General features: G+C 42.5%; 1 protein-coding gene across 5 annotated transcripts in view; it reads left to right on the forward strand.

Moving 5' to 3' along the window:
* The first annotated feature begins 4831 nt into the window (after positions 1–4831).
* The window catches only part of AKAP11 (A-kinase anchoring protein 11), a 55200-nt gene continuing 35676 nt past the window's right edge, over positions 4832–24355 (forward strand). For 2 of the 5 annotated variants that reach the window (XM_060194763.1, XM_060194766.1), the window contains exons 1-3: positions 5000–5387; positions 19784–19890; positions 21102–21218. In XM_060194763.1, coding sequence (XP_060050746.1) covers positions 19831–19890; positions 21102–21218 — 177 coding nt within the window. In that variant the 5' untranslated portion in view covers positions 5000–5387; positions 19784–19830. Of the gene's footprint in view, positions 4951–4999; positions 5388–9351; positions 9431–19783; positions 19891–21101; positions 21219–24355 lie in introns of those variants that run through there. The other 3 variants (XM_060194764.1, XM_060194767.1, XM_060194765.1) reach the window with 3 other exon arrangements.

Here is a 24355-nt window from a genome sequence, read left to right on the forward strand (position 1 = left end):
AGAGGAGAAGTTAGGCAGATCACAGAACCTTTACAAGCCACAGAAGGGTTTTGAGCAAAGGAGTGGCATGGGTAGACATGAATCACCAGAGTAGACATGCCAACCTTCTAGGACTAGAGTGCATGTATTTCAAGTAGCAGGCAAAAGGGACAAAGCTAGAAGAAAAGTAACTAGGAAAAGAAATAGCAACTTTGTCAAGTGGATAAATCACATTTTTAAAGTATTAAGAGTAAGAAACAGGACCATCAAACTAGCTCGCTTGGATCTTGAGAGCTTATTTGAGGGTTCTAGCAGGGGTGCACTGCTTATTTCCATCCCCTTGGTCTCTCTCTATCCACTCTGGGAACGTCATCCCTTTTGGCTGAGTGCACAGTTTCAAGAGGGACAAACATAGAGTAGTGAGATAAGAGGACAGTCAGATCAACCTTGGGGTGGCAGATGTCATAGCCAGATTGGCCTCACATCCAAACTAGCTCACTTGGATAGTGTGCTTCTTTGCCATGTGTGCCACTCAGGTTCAATGAAACTACGGTGCTGTAGTCTCTTTCTCTCTACTTCTCTAAAAAAAAAAAAAAAAAAGCAGCAAACTACACTAAGGTTTGAACACAAATGCTCAGAGCAGCATTATTCATTAAGTCAAAAGTGGAAATAAGGCAAATGTTTGATAAATATCCTGTATTATACCCATACAATGGAATCATTATTTGGAAAAAATGAGAAATGAAATACTGACACACGCAACAATACAGATGACACTTGAGAATGTTGTTGAATTTCGACGCCAAACACTACATGGTATGTAGTTCTTTTTTAATTTTTTGCCTCCAGGGTAATCACTGAGGCTTGGTGCCTGCACTATAAATCCACTGCTTCTAGAGGCCTTTTTTTCCATTGTTGTTGTTGGATAGGACAGAGAGAAATGGAGAGGGAAGGGGAAGATAGCGAGGGGGAGAGAAAGACATCTGCAGACCTGCTTCATTATTTGTGAAGCGACCCCCTGCAGGTGAGAAGTTGGGGGCTCGAACCAGGATCCTTGCACAGGTCCCTGTGCTTCATACTATGTGGGCCTACCCTGGCACCACAGCCTGGACCCATGTAGTTCTTTTTACAGAATATGTCCAAAGTAAGCAAAATATATAGACACAAAGCAATGGTTGTTTAGGGTTGGCAATAGTGTGGGGAATGAATTGCTAAAGGCAATGGGACTTCCTTTGGGGGTGCTGGTGATAAAATTAGGTTTTGGTGATGATGGTGTAACTCAAACTATATCAGAAAACACTGCACTGGAAACTTTACAGGGGCAATTGTGTGTGAATTCTCTTTTAATTAGGCTATCTGTGTGTTTTCCAGGACCTGAAGCATGACTAATTCCACCACTCCCACGCCAATTATTTTTTTTAAATTAAGCTACAGAGAGATATAGACATATAGCACTGCATCACCACTTGTGAACTGTGCCCACTTTAAGTGAGGAGAAGAGGGCTTGAACCTGGGTCCTTGAATATGGTAATATGTATTCAATTGGGTGCACTACCTCCTGGCCCCAATTATCACTTAGTTTCTATTGAATAGAGACAGAACAATTGAGAGGGAAGGAGGAGACAGAGAGAGAAAGAGACAGAGAGACACCTGCAGTCCTGCTGGTATGCTCCTGTAGTATGGAGATTTGAAATGGGCTTTGTATATGGTATGGTGTACACCCTACCAGGTGAGCTATCTCCTGGCCCCTTAAATGAAATTAAATTTTTGAAAAAAATCCAGGAACTAGGGACATCTGTAAAAATGTATGGAAACCCAACATTTCTTCTCACTTCCTGTTTGCTGTACTCTAAACAATGATAGGTAACAAGAGGCCACCATGATTGTTTTGCAGTGGAAGTTGGGAGGATTTGTGGCTCTAATTAATGCATTTTAGATGGTAGAGTTGCTCCCTTTGCTCCACTAAATTAGCAGGACACCAAGCAGCTGTTCTGGTGAATCATTATGAGTACTCCAGTTTACAGAACTTTAGAAGAATAGTTTTATTTTGTTTAATAATACCTTTCCCCTTTTCAGAAGTTTTTCTTAAAAGAGCCTGTTTTGTTGGTGAAGCAGGTCTGCAGGTGTCTCTCTTTCTCTCCCCCTCTCTCTCTTCCCCTCCTCTCTCCATTTCTCTCTGTCCTATCCAACAATGACGACATCAATAACAATAACATCAATAATTACAACAACAATACAAAGACAATAAGGGCAACAAATGGGGAAAAAAAAAAGCCTGTTTTGAGAAACCTTTTCACTAAAACTAAGGGGTTTGCCTAACTTTTAAGAAATGGCTCCAAGGCTTTGAAAGGTTGATTTAGTGTTCTTTTAAATTTTGATGAGGCGCATGTGAATCATTATTAAATACTGCTTAGATTCAAAATAGCTACAGAGAAAGGGAATCTGAGGTTGAGCAGGTGGCAATGCTTCTGCTTTCACATTCTGAGGAGGCCAACGTTAGTGAGGAAAGTATTCCTGGTATCTGTCTTAATGTTTTCACGAATCCTCATTTAGGGTGTGTATGTATCTAATTTCACTTGGCTTGTCCTGCTTTTAGTCCCCCCTCTCCCCCACAGATCATTTCCTTACCTCGTCCAGCTTTCATCTTACTGGCATGTGTATGCCAAGATACTGTTTAGGATAAACCACTATGCTTGTAAGCTGATTCAATTGCCTTGTTTTATGCATGAGGAAGTTGAGACACAGGGTGATAAGGAACCTAGATTTGGTTGACTTGCCAGTTAGAGCTGGCTTCTAGTTGGAACTCAGGTCTCTTGATTTCTGTTTCTTTTAGTAAAGACATTCTTTTCATTTTCTAATTTTCAATGTCTTTCTTTTCTAGCCTCACATTTAGAGGAGTAAATATCTGAGATGAAATCACATTATGTTGTTTCCTGCTAGAATTGACAAGAGAGAGGAGGGAGATTGTTACCTGCCTGGCACAAATGAAAGGAAAAGTAAATGGGGGGGGGATTTCCTTTGGGGTAATTTGCTTTCATAATTATCAGAAAAATTCCCAATATACTTCTCCTATTGTAATTATCAGCAGTAACTGAATATGTATCCAGATTTTATTTTTAAAAAATTATTTTTGTCTTTATTACTTTTTTAAAATAACAAAACATAGCGAATAGTACCAGGCCTCTGACTTAATAGATTCTAGAAGAGGAATGCTAAAGATATTTTGGATATAAAATCTTCCTCTTATATGAACTACACGTTTCTTAATCTCTTTCTTCTGTGGCCTTCATAACATCCACTATCTGCGGAAGAAAATAAAAACACTCAAGAATGTTATTTATCTATTGGCTAGAGACAGAAATCCTAGAGAAAAGGCTAGAGACAAGGGGAAGACTGGGGAGTAGGGGTTGGTGGAGGGAAAGACTGGCACTGCTTCACTACTTGTGAAGCTTGCTTCTCCCCCTCCCACCACCCCTGCAGGTAGGGACTAGGGACTTAAACCTACACTGTAATATCTAAGTCCCCACTTTTTTCTTATTATTTTTATTTATTGGATAGAGACAGCCAGAAATTGAGAGAGAAGGGGGAGATAGAGGAGAGAGACAGAGAGACACCTGCAGCCCTGAGAGACACCTGCAGCCCTGCTTCACCACTTGTGAAGCTTCCCCCCTGCAGGTGGGGACTAGGGGCTTGAACCTGGGTCCTTGGCGCATTGTAACTCAACCAGCTGCGTCACTACCCGGCCCCTCCCATTTTTTAAAAAAAAGTAATTCATAGGTGTCTCTCCTCTGTCGTGCACATCTAATCTTATTTAGCTTTATCCACTGTTAGGCTTTAAAAAATTCCATTCCGTTTTCCACTTCAGCTCCTTTTAGTGTTGTGTGCATGCCGACCTGTGTGTAGTACAAGCTCAGCCGCTATGCAAGGAGTCTCATTAAACTGCCTCGTTTCCTTTGAGGAAACTGTGTCATCGCTTTCCTTTGCACTCAGAGGAATTTCTTGATTTACAAAGCTTTGCAGGGCCTAAGCTATGCTTGCGTATTTCTCTAGTTTTCCCCTGGTTTCTGGCCTTGAACTCACTTTTAGGCCCTCTGATTATGTTTCTTTTGGCTAGAAGGTTCTTCTTCTGTTGGATGCTCTTGCATGACAGTTCTGCACACCAAGGCTTAATCTCAGAAGAATCTCAAGTTGTCACCCAACCACAATGCCTTTCCTTTCCCCACTTCCAGACGCCCTCTCCCCAGATGAGCTCCCCAAGAACGCAATGTGTCAATGCAGCATAACCTCTGGAGGGGCTCGATAAGTGAAAGGAATGAATGTGCGCACAGACTCTTTCTTCCGGGTCCCTTCTCCTCTCCCAGGCAGGGCAAAAGCCCCAAAGTGGCCACACTTGGACGTGTCTTCCCACCCAGCAGCGATGTCCCCGCTGCAGATGCTGCGGATGCTGCGGCGGCCGTGTGCACGGCCCCTTCCGATTCCAGGGGAAGTCAGGGCACCGGCTTTTCCTCCCGGGCTCTCGGTCTCGGGATACGGCTTCCTTCCCCATCTCGCAGACCCGGAACCACGCGGGGTTGAGCACTAGGGCCCGGGGGCCCTGGAAGCTAGTCGCTGCGGTTCCGACGGGGCCTCGGGCCTCCAGCTCTGTGAGTGGCCCTTCCAGGAGATGTTGGGGTGAAGGGGCGGAGTCACCCCAAAGGATGCGTCTCGCCTGGGCCACCCGGTCTGCTAGGGCTGCCGCTTTGGCTTGAAGGACCCCGGGAATCAAAGGAAGGCGAAGCGGGCTGTGGCGATGATGACGCCCTGCTGATCCCAGGCGGTAAGACCCAGTGGTTGGAGGCGAGGAAGCAGGGCCCCTAACCCATCCTGAAGGCGCCAGCCCGAGGCCTGGGTGTCAGTGCCCGAGGAAAGGGTTAACCGGTTTCCACGGCAACGGCCCAGGAAGCGCAGGAGACGTCAGCCGCAGGTTCACAGGTCAGCCTGGCTTTAAAGCACCCATGGGAAGATTCCAGCCAATAGGGAGAACTGTTTGGTGTCACGTGACCGTGGGGCCAATGACTTGAGCACGTGGGATGGGTGTTCCTGTTCTCCAGTTTTGTTTTTTTTTTTTCAAAGCCCGTCCCCTTTAGCGCGCGGGCTTGATCGCGGAGTCCTCGCGAGATGCCCGCCGCCCTCTCGCGAGAGTGAGTGGGAGGTGTGGGGGGAGAGGTGGTGTCGCTGGCTGGAGCTGCAGTGGCGGTGGTGGAAGCCAGGGGTGGCCTGGGTTGGGCTGGGCTAAGCGGGGGCGGGCCGCGGGGCGTGGAGGGCGGGAGGCCGCTGGCGGAGGGGGCGGTCCTCAGCTGGGCCGCTCGCGCGACTGGTCGTTGCGGACCGGTACCATGGCTGTGAGCTGTGGCGGCTACAGCCCCCAGGTGAGCCGGGAGCCGCCCGCGGCGTCAGCTGGGCCTTGAGCGGGGTCGCCGCGGGGTGCGGGGCTCGAGGGGTGCACAGCTCAGCTCGGCCGGTGCAAGCCTGACGCTCCGGCTCTGATTCGGGGACGCTCCACCGAGAGCGTTTTGGTCCCTGGGCGCCGGGAGGAGGACCCGTTTGCGGGAAGAAGCCTGGTGCACGGATCGGGAAGGGGGCACCCGGGACTGCGGGGACCTCCGGGCTCCGCATCTGCAGCCCTTTGAATGACAGGCTCCATTTCCTCCCCCGAGCTGCAGCCGGCTCCCTTCGGAGCGCAGCGCTGCGTGTGCGCAGCCTGTGTCGCGGGTGCGCGCCCCACAGCCTTTGCCGGGGACACTGCACTTTGTCCCCAAATCATATTCTCCTCTGCCAGACCCACGGAGCCCTGGACACCTGGGCCCGACCCGATCTTGTGACAGGAATGGAAGCGGTCGAGCAGCGGCTCGCAGTTGTCGGTATTTCTGGTTTGCTGTCAGATTTTCGCCTGGCTGTACCTGGCTTCAGTGCTGGCCATCCGGTATTCCAAATGAATCGAGCTTATTCCCTCTAATTCGTCCAGGCATCTAAGATGCTTTTTAAACAATAATTAACAATGACCAATTTATTAAAAAATAGAGACCGCTTTATAAAAACATGTAGGTGCAACCAATGCATTGAAAAAGAAAAAAAAAAAAAGTAGTAGAATCCAATTCGCCATGCTGGCATGACAGAGTGACAGTTCCTTTCCTCCGTTTTAAAACCTTATTGCGCTGGAGGTGGTTTAGCTTCAGATGTTAAGGATTTCAGAATCAGAAAACCTGCTGGGATACATCCTTTCTTATGGCTTCAGGGCAAACTAGAGTTGAAAATTCCAGTTCTCTTTTTCAGCTCTGAGTATTCAGTACCTGGAAGAGGGGCTTGGTTGAGGGTGGGTGGGGGGATGGAAGAAGCATGTTTTTCTCCCTTTTTTTTTTTTTCCTTCTTCACCCTGTCAGGAATGTGATTGGTCATTTTGGGTATGCCCGAAGATACTCAAAGAGTGCACAAAAATACCCAGTAATACAAAGATGGTTTTTAAATGTATCATATAATTTTAGAGTGGATGGCAGTACAGTTGCAAACATTAGTGTCAGTTCAAATAGAAAGAGACAGGGATACCAGGAAGATACGGCATTGCTGAAGCTTCCCCTAGTGAAAACCTGGGTTGCCTTTAAGCAGGTGCATTGTTCAGAAGAGCTGTCTTGCTGGCCCTAATGCATCCTGTCAAACACAGTTATGCTTTTCCAGTTGTGCCCTGTTTATTCACACCACCCCCAGCTGACCCGAGGACTAACATTTATTTCATCATAGATTTGATCAACATAGCTATTTATGAGACGTCAAAGTAGGTAAGAGACTGCAAAGAAACGGTTCTCAAGATGAGCCTAGTAATTAGTGAGTAGCATGTGTAGGCACATAGCTGCACTACTGATAAGGGCCTAGTGACATGCTCTTAGGCACGATTGAGAATATGGATGTTGCCTATGACCCGAGCCCTACTGAAAAATTCTCTAGATTTTGAATTCCTTGAGTAGAAGCTCAAGTCCTTTGCCTTGAAAAGCTGTAATTTATTCACTTATTTTTAATACTAGGGGTTTGCTGCAGAAAAAGAAATCATTCTAAAACCAGGTGACACACTGCAGACCATTTAAAAAATATTTATTCCCTTTTGTTGCCCTTGTTGCTTTATTGTTTTAGTTATTATTGTTGTAGTCGTTGTTGGATAGGACAAGAGAGAAATGGAGAGAGGAGGGGGAGAGAAAGACACCTGCAGACCTGCTTCACTGCTTGTGAAGTGACTCCCCTGCAGGTGGGGAGCCGGGAGCTAGAACCGGGAGCCTTATGTGGGTCCTCGTGCTTTGCGCCACCTGTGCTTAACCCGCTGCACTATAGCCAGACTCCCACTGCATACCATCTTAAGGGATATTTCCTGTTGTAAGTAGGCAGTAGAGTCCAGTCTGTAAAATCTTAGGAATTTTTTTTTTTTTTTTTTGAGAATTGGATACAGGAGACCAGCCTAGATCAGGAAAAAGTTCCTTTTAATTCTGTCTTGGAAAACTGATTTTCAGGAATGGAAAAATAGGAAGTTTTTGGTGAGCACCTTTTGCTCTTTTGTCTTGCTTTTGAAAAGTATTTGAAGTAACACAGGTAGGATAGTTACCTCAATCTGCTCTTTTTTTTTTTTTTTTTCTATCAGTGACCTGCATTTTAGTAACAGTAACAAAATCAACCACTTGGAGGGAACAAGGGCTGGGTAAGGTCAGGGAAAGATCTATGTTTTTAGCCTGAGCTTGAGTTAAGTATCTATATGGAGAAGACTTGTACAATTTAAAAAAAATATAGAGGGACTAGGCAGTGGCATACACATTACCATGTACAAGGACCCTGGTTCAAGCCTTGGTCTCCACCTGCAGGAGAAGCTTCAGGGACAGTGAAGCAGTGCTGCAGGTGTCTCCTGGTTTTTCTGTCTCCCCCTTTTCAATTTCTCTGTCTCTTGTCAAAATTGAAAGGGTTTTAAAAAAATAGATGAATAATCTAGCATCCCCCCGTCCCCGCCCGGTTACTGCTGGGGTTTGGTTCCTGTAAAAGGAATCCACCACTCTGGGCAGCTCTTCCTTCCTTTTTATTTATTTGATAGGACAGAGAAATTGAGAGGGGAAGGGAAGATAGAGAGGGAGAGAGACAGAGATATGCCTGCAGTACTTGCTTTACCGCTCATGACACTTCCCCCTGTGGGTGGGGAACAGGGGCTTAAACTCAGGTTCTTGTGCATAGTGACATAAGTTTAATCAGGTGTGCTACTACCTGCCCCCTCACTCATCTTTTTGTATAAAGGTTCATTTTATTTCAAAGTACTAAATACATTTGAAATGCGATGAAAGAAGTAAACATTTTTGGATTAAGAATATTTAATGGGGACAAAAACCTGAGATAAGTGAATAGAGAAGAATTTTTAAAAATTATCTTTATTTACTGGATAAAGACAGCTAGAAATTGAGAGAGAAGAGAGAGAGACAGAGACCTGCAACACTGCTTCATCACTCACAAAACTTTCCCCTTGCAGGTGGGGGCCAGGGCTTCAGACCTAGGTCCTTGATCATTGTAACATATGCGCTCAATCAGGGGCGCCACAACTTGGTCCTGAATAGAGAAGAATTTACTTGAATAATATGAGACTTGGGGGCAAGATTCTGGTTTCTGGAGTCAAGACAGCTCTGTCAATACCCTTGAGTTTTCTTTTCCTCATACCTGAAGTTAGCATGAAAATACCTCAAAAATTACGGTGAAGCACATAGTAGCTACTTGCTGAGTATTTTTCTTTGAGCTCTTCTAATGCCTTGGGAATTGTTTGGCTGCCAGGAACAAAAAGCCATTTGAATGCAGGCTTGTAATCATGTAGTTGGAAGACCCTCTGAAGTCCATTGCCTGGTGTCTAATGCCCTGGGAACCAGAAAATCTTTCAGCAGTTGTCTCCCAGTTTTTCTTGTTGCTGCTACCCTGTTCTGTGTTATGTCTCTCCTTTTTCCTCAGATTGCCCCTCTTGCTAAATTGGTTTTTGTTTCCCCATAACCTCTATTTGTATGGAAACTGCTATAAATCAGACCCACTTCGGTTTTGCAGCATGGTTCTCCACACTCCTCTTCTGTCTTAATTATGAATTTCTGGAGAGGGAATTTGTTGGGCTCCTTGCAAAGTAGACTTTCATTCCTGTTTAGCTAAGGAGTGGGAGGAGATGAGACCGGGATAGTGGATGGGGAGGACACTGAGGTGTGCCTCACAATTTGTCCTTTTTTTAGACTGAGCACTTCAGATTCCTTATGGAAGAGGGTATGGAAGAGGGAAGAAATAACAGGCACCTCTGGTTTGTCTCCCCCCTTCATAGAACTGCATTGGATTTGCTCTCAGCAGTGGCCTCTTTTCAGCACAGATTCTTCTCAGTATGTGAGTCAAGGCAAATTACATCAGTGATCTGTACTTCAGTTCCCATGTATGTGAGATGGATATAATGACAGCACCTTCTGTTGTGAGAACTATGAATTTTGTTTAGCATACATTAGACAGTGTTTGTTTGACACCATGTAAGGATGTGGCACTGCCACAGCATGTATACTTGTGTTCTGGGCTCCTGTGGCTCTCAGAGGTAAGAGTTAACATTTATGTCCTAGCTTACAAGTCTGGTGCTGACCACGCCACACTCAAAACTGTTCTCGACCTGAAGTGGTGACCCTACATTCTTCTGACAACCCATTGCCGCCTTCTCAGACTGCTTCTGAATTGTGGTTCTTAGCTTAGCTGCCCAGAGCCTCTGAGCTTGGATATTTCTTTAGATTCTCTCTCCTTTCTCAGTCTTTAGGATCAGCTTTCAAATTCTATAGATGGAGCTGGTTCCTAGTGACATGCCTTGTTCTGACACCCTCCCCCCCCACACACCCCTGTGCCAACTACTCTGTATTTTTGGTACATATACAATATTGTTATGTTGACATAGAACACTGCCTTTCAGTTACCCTATAATAGAAGTTCCAGTTTTCTTCCAGCTCCCCAAGCTTGTAATCTTCAAATCACCACCACCACCACCACCTGAGCACTGCTTAGCTCTGGCTTATGGTGGTGGAGATGATTGAACCTGGGACTTTGGAATCTCAGACATGAAAGTCTTTTTGTATAACCACTAGGCTATTTTCTCTACCCTACTTTTTTTTTTTTTTTAATGTACCAGGAGTGAACTCACGCCCTCGAGCATGATGCTGAGCATTCCCTTGGATTCCTGGTTTTTCAATTTTTATTTACAGAGTGTGAGTGAGCAAAAGAGAGAAGAGACACATGGTACTGCTCCACCATCCACGGAGCTCCCTGTTAGATATCTTCTTTCATAGTGGCCCTGTGTAGGGCTAAGGCTGGAACCCAGGCCTTCATGTGTGATAAGATGTGCACTCTACAGGGTGAGCTGTCTCCCACCTCAACCTCCTTTTCTTCTTACCTTATGTATCCTGTCAGTTTGTGAGATCTACACCAGTTACAGGGGGCCTCCTCTTTGTCAAATGCTAGCTCATCTGCCAAGCATGTATGTACATTTGCAAAAGATGCTTAAAATCAGCAATATAATCTTAAAATTATGAAGTCGTCAATGAAGAGAGATATTCATGAGTTAGAATCCTCAACATATTTTTGTTTGAAACAGTTTGGCACAGAGGGGTTATGAGTAAAATTCAAACTTCAGTTTCTAAGCAGACTATTCACAGTGAAAACACAGCTGAAAGAGTTTAGAATTTTATTTGCTTATTTCAGGGGAGAGAGAGACAGAGACAAGGGGGGGTGAGAGGTACAGGAGATTCGTGCGCGCACATACGTGTGTGTGTGTGTGTGTGTGTGTGTGTGTGGTGCTCGGATGAACCTGGGACCTTAAGTCCAATTCTACACTCCCTGAGCTGTTCTGCACCAGGAGATTTCATATTGTTTAAAGCTGTGCTTATTGTTGGTATACAGGGAGCTCTGGAGTCAGTAACAGTTCACACTTGGCACTTTTCAGTGAGGCCCATGTTTTTATTTAAGTGTCAGTGGCAAGATTCAAACATACTTCAGGAAGGCAGTAGGAAGGCCAGAGACATCTTGTGAGAATTTGAGAAAACAAAGGTGGTTGAACAAATATCGCTGGATTATTTTTGCAAAAAGTCACCTAGGGACTTTTTGTTGATTCTTTATGTTGAGTCACTTGTGCTGTTTTATTATACAAGTTTCCTGTTTTTTTGTTTTTTGCCACCAGGGTTATTTCTGGGGCTCAGTGCTATCACTGGTGCTTGGATCCTGCATGACAAATCCTTTACTCCTGGTAGCCATTTTTTCTTATTTATTTGTTTGTTTTATTATGATAAAGACAAAGAGAAATAGGGGTGGTGGGGAGAGAGAAATCTGCACTTGGCAACTTGTGTGCTTTACTGATTGTGCCACTACCTGGCTCCTTCTGAGTTTCATTTTGAGTAGGGTTGTTGGTTGGTTGCTTGGTTGGTTTTTCTTCACCAAAGCATTGCTCAGCTCTGGCTTATGCTGGTGCTGTGGACTGAATCTGAGACTTCTGAGCCTTGGGCATGAACATCTTTTATAACCATTATGCTATCTTCCTAGTCCTCATTTTGAGTAGTTTCTACTGCTGTGTTTTTAAGTTCACTGAACTTTTCTACTGCATCATCTCTGATTTTAATTGCACACAGAATATGTATATATATATTTTAGGTTCTTCATTTTTTTATATCTAGAAGTTCATTTTAGGTCTGTTATTTCTTTCATCAACAGTCACACTCCTTGAATTTAGTATTTTTCATGACATATTTCTAACATATTTTCTTTTTCTTTCCATCAAGTCAGCCATTTCTGGGTCTTAATGATTTCTGGGCACCTACTGATTTTCTCCTTCCTGTTCATAGCTCATTTTTCTCCTCCATTGCATATCTGTCGTTTTTTTTTTTTTTACACTTAATTTCATGCTTTTATCTGTTTGATTCTGTTGTAGTCCTTAAAAGTGTTGAATTTAGTTGTGATGCAGTAAGCTTATTTGTAATTGGTTGACTTGTTTCAAGTCTTGCCTTCCAAGTTCTGTTTGGATGAGTCCAAAGCATTACTTAGTGTAGTGCTGACTTAGTCTTTCAGATAAGTCCATTTCTTCCTGAGTATCACTGCCTAAAATAATCCAAGCTTTTTCCATTCTGACCTTGCCTGGATCCATGTATTGTCTGAGCTACTACTCTGTTATTTTCCCAACCTCAGATACTTGGCATAGATCAGTATTCAGCCTAAGAGTCTAGAAGAATCCATCTGCAAATCTGTAAAGGCTTTCACTTTTTTTTTTAACCTGAGTTGTTTTATGAGTATGTTATTATCTTCTTTCTTTTCTTTCTTTTCTTTCTTTCTTTCTTTCTTTCTTTCCTTCCTTCCTTCTTTCTTTTTCTTTTCCTTTTTCTTTTTCTTTTTCTTTCTTTCTCCAGGGTTATCACTGGGGCTTGGTGCCTACACTACGAATTCACTGCTCCTGGAGGCCATTTTTCCCATTTCGTTGCCCTTGTTGTTGTAATTGTCGTTGTTGGATAGGACAGAGAGAAGTCGAGAGAGGAAGGGAAGACAGAGGGAGAGAGAAAGATAGACACCTGCAGACCTGCTTCACCCCTCCGTGAAGTGACACACAGGTGGGGAGCCGGGGCTCGAACCAGGGTCTTTACGCTGGTCCTTGTGCTTTGTACCATGTGTTCTTAACCCGGTGAGCTACTACCTGGCCCCCAAGACTCACTTTTCTGGGCTCTCTCCAATGTTCGTGCTCTGAGAATTCTAGCCACCTTGGCCTTCCAGACTCTGGTTTTTCTATCTGCACATTGCTGATTCTGCCTCACTACTAGAATAGTCTGTCCCTGTGTTTTGACTTGAAAGTAGGTGATAGCCAGCATTTCCCCTGTTTAAGGTGTCATTGTTCTGTATTGACTCTTTGGTCTTTGAAAACCAGTGTTTCATATATTTTGATCTTGTAGTTATATTCAGCAGAATATGAAACAGTCATTTCAGCTTTGCCAAAAAATGTATATTTTGGAACATTATAAATATGTAAATATTACACATAAGTTCCCAAATACTGTGAAATTATAAATTCTTAGGAAACCTTGAATATATTTTCACAAATAACTCATGAAAGGTAGAAGTCTCCCTCTAGACACTTACTTAAAGGCATAGTTTGCTCTGTAAAAACAACTACTTTTTCTTCAGCATAGGTTAGAATGCCTGTTATGCTTGCATACAAATACAGTAAGACACATTGTCCTCCAGGAGTTCAATAGACGGGAAGCATGTAAACAGTGGCCCCAGAGTAGTAAAGGACAAGCCACTTTGAGAGCATAAAGGAGGTGGGTACTGTTTGGGCTGGGAGGGACGAAGGCGATAAGGCGAACCTTCAAGGAGGAATGTCCTTGAGCTGATACTTGAAGACTAAGCAGTTAAGTTTATGTTGCAGAGGGTAGATTTGAGGAAGTTTAGGAGGGTAATATGGCCTCCTGTTAAGGAGTGTATGCAGTTTTTTTTTTTTTTTATCACTGGGGCTCAGAGTCTATACAACTCCACCACTCCCAAAAGACAATTTTTTTTCCTTTCCTCTAGATCTAGGGTGAGAGACAGAACTAGTGAGAGAGAGAGAGAGAGAAAGAGAGAGGTAGAATGACACCACTTGTAAAACTTGCCCCCCCTGCAGTTGCTCTCATGTGATGGCCCAGGGCTCAAACCCAGGTCCTTGTGCATGGTGACGTGTGTGATGTACTGGTAATGAACTATAGAAATGATCACTGAAAGTTTAATCTTTGAGTCTCTGTGTTTTCTGTGGGGTGAGTCATCTGATGGCCCGGCCCTAGTGGTTTTTTTTTTTTTTTTTTTCCTCCAGGGTTATCACTGGCACAAATCCACTGTTCCTGGCTGCTACTCTTTCCATTTTATTAGATAGGATAGAGAGAAATTGAGAGGTGACTGGGAGATTGGGATGGAGAGAGGCAGAGAGACAGCTGCAAGCCTGCTTCACCACTGGTCAAGTGTCATCTCTGCAGGTGGGGAGCAGGAGCTCAAACTCCGATCCTTGTATGTGTTTTTACGCTTCCTACTAAGGGCACTTAACCCAGTGTGCCACTGCTCGGGATCCCCCAGTGTTTGTTTGTTTTGTTCTTGCTATTTTTTTTTAATCATAAAGAGAACATACTGGTTACACTATTCTGTAACTTGCTTTTTCCCATTAATATTTTGTGGGCATGATGTCGTCAGTATGCATTGATCTAATTCTTTGTAACAGCTGAGTAATAATTATATGAATGAAATGAAACTTCAATTGAAAAACTTTGCTGCAGTCATAAGAATTTTGTCCAGTATAACATCCATTGTAGGTAAGCCTAAAGCAGATTGCAGACTCTTCTTATATGACTTAGACTTACTTGTTTTTGTTATTTTTTTCTTATAAGATTCAGAGTTGTGCTCATAATATAAGCATGGAGTCACGCAACAGTCAGAATTTGATCAAATGTGGATAAAACTGAATTGGAGAACTTGTTTTTGTCTCCCTCTGGTGATTCTCTGATTCATCAACAAGTGGGCAGGCTGCTCCAGCTTAGGTTCTCTACCCCCATGAGTCATAGCTCTTATGCTTGCTGTGCCTTGAAGTTCATTTTTGTTTTGGTATTGCACACCCCTTACCCCACCACCCCCAGAGAGGAGTTTCAGGTTCCAGAGTTCTCGAGCATCAAGTCCCAATACCAGGTTGCCTGGTCACAGACAAGTAGTTTCTACTCCTCTGGGGTGAAGTCCAGAGCTGTGTCCTGGAATGCTGCTGAGCCCTGTTGAGTTGATCATTTTCTGCAACTCCTACACAGGCATCTGCCACACTCAGAGCTCTGGCTCTCCACCAGGGATCTGGTTACACTGAGGTCTATAAACTTGAGGAGGGAAGTTAGAAAATTACAAAATACTGGCTACTGCACCATTGTGGGTCCGTGTAAGTGTTATTTAAATTGATGGTCTTCAAGATTACACTTAGTATTTTTTTTTCCCCTTAGGGTTGACTTAAGTATTTTTATCAGCAAGAGAGGGACCGAAACACGGCTCAGGTCTGGCCTAAGGAGGTACAAGTCCGCTGTGCTATCTCCATGGCTCTATTTTTAGTTTCATTTGTTAAAAAAACTTTTGTATTTGTTTATTTTTTGAATAGAGACAGAGAAATCGAGGAGAGAGACAGAGAGACACCTGCAGCATTGCTTTACAACTTGTGAGGTTTTCCCCCTTCAGGTGGGAACCTGAGGCTTGAACCCAGATCTTTGCACATAGTAATGTATATGTTCAACCCAGTGCACTATGTATATGTTCAACCCAGTGCACTGCTGCCTGTCTCCCCTTTTATTTTAGTGAATATTCTTTCACATATATCTTCCTGATTTTGTGTGATTGCACATGTAGAATAAATTTTAACGAGTGAAATCACTGGATCACAGGGTAGGGGTAATTTATTCAGAGTACAGTTTTCTGTATTCTGTAATTGTTGAACTGCTTTCATTAGTTTTCTTTTTTCTTTCTTTTTTTTTTGCATTCTGTGACATTTCCTAATCTGCCCACTTGATGATGAATCAGAGAAGCACCCAAAAAACAAAGACAATTTTAAAACTCCTGTTCCAGTGTTTTTGACAGTATTGCCTTTTTTTTTCTTTTGAGAAATCTGAGGGGAATTAATTCATTGAAAGATTAAAAAAAAAAATCTCTGGGAGTCGGGCTGTAGCGCAGCGGGTTAAGCGCAGGTAGTGCAAAGCACAAGGACCGGCATAAGGATCCTGGTTCGAACCCCGGCTCCCCACCTGCAGCGGAGTCGCTTCACAAGCGGTGAAGCAGGTCTGCAGGTGTCTATCTTTCTCTCCTCCTCTCTGTCTTCCCCTCCTCTCTCCATTTCTCTCTGTCCTATCCAACAACGACAACAACAACAATAACTACAACAATAAAACAAGGGCAACAAAAGGGAATAAATAAATAAAATAAATATTAAAAAAAATAATCTCTGCTGTTCATGAGCTCCCAGCAGCTCATTTTTCAGCACTCTGCCATGCACATCTGTACTTGTCTCTTATCTGCTTTAAAAAAAATGACCTATGTTCACTTTGCTATAGAGAAACATAGTTTTCTTTCTTTTTTCTTTCTTTCTTTTTCTTCTTTGCTTGTGTTGTTGTCACTGGGACTTGACCACTCTGGGATGACTTTTTCCAGATAGGGAGAGACAGAGGGAGAGAAGGAAAGATCATAGCACTGAAACTTCCCCCAGTGCAGTGGGGGTCTGGACTTGAACCTGGGTTGTGTGCAGAGCAAAAACAGGCACCTTCCCATTTAAGCTATTTTCAGAGATGATTGCATGATTGTTTTTTTTTAAATTTTTTATTTTCCCTTTTGTTGCCCTTTTTTATTGTTGTTGTAGTTATTATTGTTGTTGTTATTGATGTCATTGTTAGGACAGAGAGAAATGGAGAGAGGAGGGGAAGATAGGGGAAGAGAAAGACACCTGCAGACCTGCTTCACTACCTGTGAAGCGATTCCCCTGTAAGTGGGGAGCCAGGGTCTTGAACTGGGATTCTTACTGGTCCTTGTGCTTTGTGCCATGTGAGCGCTTAACCAGCTGCGCCACCGCCCGACTCCCGATTGTTTTCTTATTATTTACTGGGAGTACAACTGAGTTTATCTTTTCTTGGGTTCATTTTTATAGACTGTTGTTTAATACTCTTGGTAACATTTTATTCTGTGTGAGACAATCTTTTGTTTATATATTTAAAAAATTTTTTTATTATTTTCCCTTTTGTTGCCCTTGTTTTTTACTGTTGTTATAGTTATTATTACTGTTATTGTTGATGTCATCATTGTTGGATAAGACAGAGAGAAATAGAGAGCAGAGGGGAAGACAGAAAGGGGGAGAGAAAGACACCTGCAGACCTGCATCACTGCCTGTGAAGCGACCTCCTTACAGGTGGGGAGCCGGGGGCTCGAACTGGGATCCTTGCTCTGGTTCTTGCTCTTTGCGCCACCTGCACTTAACCCACTGCTCTACCACCTGACCCTCCCCTTTAAAATTTTTTAAAAAAATATTTATTTTCCCTTTTGTTGCCTTTTTAAAATTGTTGTTGTAGTTATTATTGTTGTTGCTATTGATGTCGTTGTTGTTAGGACAGAGAGAAATGGAGAGAGGAGGGGAAGACAGAGAGGGGGAGAGAAAGACAGACACCTGCAGACCTGCTTCACTGCCTGTGAAATGACTCTCCTGCAGGTGGGGAGCCGGGGGCTTGAACTTGGATTCTCATGCAGGTCCTTGCACTTTGTGCCATGTGCGCTTAACCCACTGCTACCGCCTGATTCCCCTTTTGCTTATATTTTAAGTGAAGCACCAAATGTTGGAAGTAGGGCTCAGTAAACATGCTTTTTTTTTTTTAAGTAGAGTATAAATGGGGAGTTGAATTTAGTTTCTTCTTTATTTCTGTGCTTTCTGAGGCTCCACTCTGAAAATGGATTAAGTATCAAGTGACATGATTATATACTTCAGAATTTATTTCTTTAGTGTATTTCTTCAGTGTGTGTGTGTTTTGAATGTTTTTTCATAGGCCCTTCCTGGGTTCTTTTGCTTTTATGCGCAATTTCAAGTGCTCTGTATTCTCAGTGTTGAGCAACATCAATATCTTAGGTAAAGTCAACTGAGACAAGTCTTCAGATCCAAGATGGTACCTTGGAGTACACTGGTCTCCCCCTACAGTATCTCACAACCATGTCTTCTACTTCAGGGACCAGGTATGTTACAGATTTAGTGGACAATTCACCTAGCTCACTGATCAGTTTCCTCCTTAGTGAAACTGTCCATGAGTGTTTTATTCTTGCTTTTATGGACTCTTGTGAGCAGCTGCAGAGGTACTTGTTTCCCTTTGTTTTCCAGTCCCACTCTTTCAGGCGAGGCTGAGGAGTCAGAGAAAGTGAGAATGCATTGTGTTCCATACCTCTACATTTCCTCTCTGCTTTTAATGACTACCAATGCCTTTATATAGGAAAGCTCTGTAGATGATTCCACCATTCTGTTTCAGACCTCTTGAGTGCTGCTTATTTCTGTTATAAAGTGTGACTATAGGGGAGTGGCATAAGACTGGTTACTGGAATTTACAAATTTGAATTTGACTTTCAGCTGGGTCTGAGTGAATTGTTTTATTTTCCTTATTTTGGTTTTGTCAGTGTAGAACTGGAGTACTGCCTTGCTAGTCCTAATAATGAAATCTCACATCAGAACACTTGTTGCATTAAAAAAAAAAAGTCTTCTTAGAGACCTAAGATGCTCCAAGGTCATTGTTTCCTTTAATGAATTCCCAGAAAGAGAACTGCTATCTCATAGGGTAGGGCTATTTCTAGAGTTTTGAACATGCTCAATGGTCCAGGAGATGGCAAATTATGAAGTCCCAAGTTTGATCCCTAGCATCACATCTGCCAAAGTGATACTGCGGTTCTTTTCCTCCCCCCTCCTTTTCCTCTCTCTCTTATTCTTTTTATTCTAAACCAAAAAAGATTATTGAGAAAGATGAAACTGATTTACTCAGATGCGAGCTTGAGAGTTCGGCTTTCCTAGAGTCTTATATTTCCTAGAGTCTTATATTTCGTACGCAGTTTGAAGCAAGTCTGTTTGATTTTGGAGGTTCCCTGGCAGTTGAAGAGTAAGAACTGTGGGGGAACAAAGAGTGAGCCTGGGGCAAATGAAATAAGCATTCCTTGCTTTAGCCTATTTAATTTGATAGGACAGAGAAATTGAGAGGGATTGGGGAGACAGGGAGAAAGAGCACTGCTTCACAGCTGGTGAAGCTCCCCCTCACCCCCCAGGTGAGGACCAGGGACTTGAACCTTTGTTCTTCTTCATGGTAATGTGTTTGTTTAACTGGATATGCCACCATCCAGCCCCCTTTCCTTTGAATTTTATAATAAATGAAGTAATAATATACATAGAAGCAGCAGATCCAGTGACATTGCAGTTTAACTAAAGGAAGCAGAATGTAATGTAGAGCAAGGATGTGACGGGTACTCTTGAATCTTTAGCTTTTGCTCTTGGGGCCTGCATTGCTTTTCTCACAGTCCACTTCAACACCAGTTACTGATCAGATTTTCTTATTAAAGATATCCCTGGGAATTAATTTATTTTGGAATGGAATGACATCACAATTCTTTGTCTAAAAATTAGGTGTAGGAACCCCCTGAAAGATGGATTTTGTGTGTGTGTGCATGTAGCAAGTATTTTAGTTTTATGGTTGTTGGATAGGACAGAGAGAAATGGAGAGAGGAGGGGAAGACAGAGAGGGGGAGAGAAAGATAGACCCCTGCAGAACTACTTCACCGTGAAGTGAACTACTTCACTTGTGAAGTGACTCCCCTGCAGGTGGGGAGCCGGGGCCTCGAACAGGATCCTTCCGCTGGTCTTTGCTCTTTGTGCCACATGCGCTTAAGCCACTGCACTACCGCCCAACTCCCAGAGCATATTTTCATATGTCTCTTGGCCTTTTGTAGCTCTTCTTTGGTGAATATTCTGCTCCTATCCTCTCCTCATTTTGGGAATGAAAACCATTTAGTTTTTGAACATAAAATAAGATTTCTATAAAATTTTCTAGCTCATTAAGGTAGCACCATGTGTTTTAAAAATATTCATGTTGGGTTACTAAGTGAATTTTATGGCTTAGGCTTTTTGTTTATTTTTCTAAACAATGTTTGTGATTATTTTAGTACAGGATGCTTCACTGAATCACTGAGTTCAATATATGAATTTTTTTTGATATGTTATTTTTAGGTATCTTACGGATTGACTCTTCATTGACTACAAACAACAACATAGTTATGGCGACTTACCAGACTTTCCGAAACAGGCGCTCAAAGGCTAGAGCATCTGTCAGAAAAGTAAGTTCCATATGAGGTTTCTTTCAGTGCAGTTTAAGTGGTGTCTGTACAATGAATCCCCCACTCCAGTGGCCTCCCTCTCCCCCGTTTGCCCTCTTTCTCTGATAGAAATAAAGAGGAATTGAGAGGGAATGGGGAGATAAGAGAAGGAGAAAGAGAGGGAGATTTGCAGCACTACTTTACCACTCGTGAAGCATTCACTCTGCAAGTGGGAATTAGGAGCTTGAATCTGGGTCTTTGCACATGGTAATTATGTATTCTATCTACCCCATGCACCGCTGCCTGGCCTCTGGGATGTGAAAATCTTAATAGTTTTTTAAAAATATTTATTTATTCCCTTTTGTTGCCCTTGTTGTTTTATTGTTGTAGTTTTTATTGATGTCGTTGTTGTTGGATAGGACAGAGAGAAATGGGGAGAGAACGGGAAGACAGAGAGAGGGAAAGAAAGATAGACACCTGCAGACCTGCTTCACCGCCTGTGAAGCGACTCCCCTGCCGGTGGGGAGCCGGGGCTGGAACTGGGATCCTTCTGCTGGTCCTTGAACTTTGCACTCTTAATAGGTTTTGAATTGGGTGGTGTTTCTGCTTGGGATGGTTGTAATCCCCTTTAGGGGATGAAGGACATTTTTGATAGAAGAGCACATTGACATCAGTAGGAAAGGAATAAAGAACTAATAATCTAAGTCTGATTAGAATACTGTTTCCTTTGTGTACTTTCCCCATCCTTCTGTTGGTTTATGTTTGGGATATCCTCCTCTGCCAAATCTGGAATGCCGTTACTGGGTTTCATCAAACTACTGCGGTAATGTGAAGAGTTTTATTTCAGGCCATTCCTCTTTTCCTCATTTCTGTACCCACTTTTGTTCTGTCATCACTTTGCTAGTATACTTCACTATAGCTTCCTTATTATTTCAATCCTTATTTGATATGCAGATGCTAGGAAATGAAATCGGTTGAGTGTTAGGTTTTAGTATAAGGTCAGAGAGAAAAATTATGTGAAGACTTTTCTTCCTGTAGGTTGAGATGTGTGATTTGAGGATGGATGTGGAACTCCACTTAAACTTTTTCTTTACTTCCTCTCAGCTGAATTTATTTATTTATATATCAGAGTGCTAAAGGAATTGTAATTCTTGACTCTATATAAAATGAGAACAGCACTAGGATCTTCAACTTTGTCTTAAAATTAAGTAAAGGCTGTCTTTTATTTTCAGAGCTTCAGTGAAGAAGTGTTCCAGTCTGTGAAATCTCTATTACAGAGTGAGAAGAAGCTATGCAGTATATCAGCAGAGGACTGCTTAAAGCAGAATGAACATGCCAATTTGTCTGAGGTTTGACACTTTACTTTTGGGACCCTTTTCCTAATTAAACATGACATGTTTCCTTGCATCTTTGTAGAACTGTATGATTGCTTTTAAAATTGATCATATGTTCTACAGATTAATATATGTATGGGAAATAGCCATTTTAAATACCAGCCAGCAAACATGATTGTGTTAATGCATTCATCATGTAGTCATTATTGATCATTCAACCTGACATAAGAGCATTGTACTAAATGATTCCAACTGTATTCAGCAATTGGTATTTAAACAGTGAAATTTTCTTCTCTAAATGATGAAATCTACACTTGTGTCTTATTTATTTTTTGATTACTATTTGTTGTCTTGATTATTTAAATTTATTGGTTTGGTTAAAAATGAAAAAGTGGGGGTGGGTGGTGGCATACCTAGTTGAGCACACACATTATAGTACACATAGATGGTACAGTACGGCCCCCGCCTGCAAAAGGGAAGCTTCATGAGTGGTGAAGCAGTGCTGTAGGTCTCTCAACCCTTCCCTCTTGATTTCTCTGTTTCTACTTAAAATAAATAAATAAATAAATAAATAAAATGTTAATGTTCCCTGAAAATGATCTTTAAAAAAATCATTAAAAAAAGCAAAGTAAGGGGGTCGGGCGGTGGCGCAGTGGGTTAAGCGCACATGGCGCAAAGCGCAGGGACCGGCGTAAGGATCCCGGTTCGAGCCCCTGGCTCCCCACCTGCAGGGGAGTCGCTTCACAGGCGGTGAAGCAGGTCTGCAGGTGTCTATCTTTCTCTCCCCTTCTCTGTCTTCCCCTCCTCTCTCCATTTCTCTCTGTCCTATCCAACAACGAATTGTGTCAACAAGGGCAATAATAATAGCCACAACGAAGCTACAACAAGGGCAACAAAAGGGGGAAAAAAATGGCCTCTAGGAGCGGTGGATTCATGGTGCAGGCACCGAGCCCAGCAATAACCCTGGAGGAGGAAAAAAAAAAAAAAAAAAAAAAAAGCAAAATAAAAAAAGTAGTGACAAAGTTATTTGAAATTGAGATATTTATTACTTAAGGGTAATATATATTATTTGCTTATTACTTGCTGTTCTTATCTTGCCATCTTTGTTTGAATTTAATAATGAAACAAGAATAAAATATTCCCACAATAAAACTGTAGTTCAACACATTTATGTTACCAAATAAGAGAGTATTCATTTTTGAAACTTAAAATTGGTAATTATCTTAAAAGTTTGTATTTGAAATGAGACTTCTAATAAAAGTCTTGAGTATTGTTATTTTTTGTGGAATAATTCTCTTTCATATTCCTTGAGATCCTATATCAGATGTAGCTCTATACGATGGTGAGCAAATATGTTATAGTACTGTAATGTTTACTTTTTTTTAAACCTTTTTATTATCTTTATTGGATAGAGGCAGCCAGAAATTGAGAGGGGAGGGGAGGGGAGAGAGACAGAGAGACTCCTGTAGCCCTGCTTCACCACTGGCAAAGCTTCCCCCCTGCTGATGGGGACTGGGGGGCTCAAACCCAGGCCCTTGTACCACCTGGCCCCTTGTGGTATATTTTGACTAGGGCGACTTCTTTTTTTGTGTTCACTAAATTTCTGTGGCTCTTACCTTCCTTTTTATCCACTTTTTTTTTCTCTTTATTAAAGTTGAACCATTCTTTTAAAAATTATTTAGGATAGAGAAAGAGAGGAGCTGTGCAGTGACACACATAGTTTAGTGCAGCATTACCATACACAAGGACTCAGGCTTGAGCCCCTGCTCCCCACCTCTAGGGGGCTGCTTTATGAGTGGTAAAGGAGGTCTACAGGTGTATATCTTTCTCTTTCTCTCTCTAGCTCCCCTCCCCTTTCAATTTCTCTCTGTCCTATCCATTAAAATAGAAAGAAAAAAAAAAAAGGCCACTGGGAGCGATGGATTTGTAGTACTGACATTGAGCTCCAGTGATAACCCTGGTTAAAAGAAAACAGAAAGAGAGAAATTAATAGGGAAGCGGGGAGGGGAGAGAGAGACCTGTAGCATTTCTTCACTGTTCATAAAGCTTTCTCCCTGCGGGTGAATGCAGGGGCTTGAACCTGGATCCTTGCACACTTACATGTGTGTTGTACTTACTGGATGAGCCACCATTCATCTCCTTAAAGCTGAATTATTCTTTTTCCTCTTTTGTTTTATTGGTGGGATTATTGGCTTATAATACAGTCGTTGACACATGAATACTATTTCTCATTTCATCATGATAAATGTCTGCAAAACACTTTTACTCCCAGCCTAGGTCCTTTTGCACAATCCAACACTAGAACCCCCAAGAACCCCTTCCCCCATTCCCTTCTCCTTCCTCCTCAGAATCCTTTGCTTTGGTGCAATACACCAAACCCAATGCAGTTTCTACTTTGTGTTTCCCCTTTCTGTTTTTGTTTCTCAAGTTCTGTCTATGAGTGAGATCATCCCATAGTCATACTTCTGTTTCTAGCTTAACTCATTTAATATGATTCCTTCAAGCTCCATCCAAGATGAGGTGAAGAAGGTGACTTCATTCTTTTTTTTTTTTTTCCCTCTAGAGTTATCACGGGGGCTCGGTGCCTACACTACGAATCCACTGCTCCTGGGGGCTATTTTTTTTCCATTTTGTTGCCATTGTTGTTGTTATTGCTGCTATTGTTATTGCTGTTGTTGGACAGGACAGAGAGAAATTGAGAGAGGAGGGGAAAACAGAGGGGGAGAGAAAGACACCTGTAGATCTGCTTCACCACTTGTGAAGCAAGCCCCCCCCCGCAAGTGAGGACTTCATCATTCTTAGTGGAGATCTGGGTATACCTGTGTTCATAGAAGCACAATTTGTAACAAGCCCAAAGTTGGAAGAAACCTAGATGTCCAACAACGATGAGTGGCTAAGAAAGTTGTGGTATATATACACAATGGAATATTACTAAGCTAAATTATTCAGTTGTTGCCAAATGTATCAAGTCTCTTGTATCCTCCTGTCCTCAAATAGCATTCCAGCCTCTCTCTCTCTCCAGCTACTTGTGCAGTGCTTTCTCAACTGCACATTGCTTGGTGAAACCTTCTTGATTAGTAGGAGATAATATACTCTACTGGCATCTTCAAAACCTCATGTCGAGAAAAAAAAACAAAAAAACCTCATGTCAG

This window comes from Erinaceus europaeus, chromosome 7 (assembly GCF_950295315.1).
Source record: "Erinaceus europaeus chromosome 7, mEriEur2.1, whole genome shotgun sequence".
NCBI classification, from domain to species: Eukaryota; Metazoa; Chordata; class Mammalia; order Eulipotyphla; family Erinaceidae; genus Erinaceus; species Erinaceus europaeus.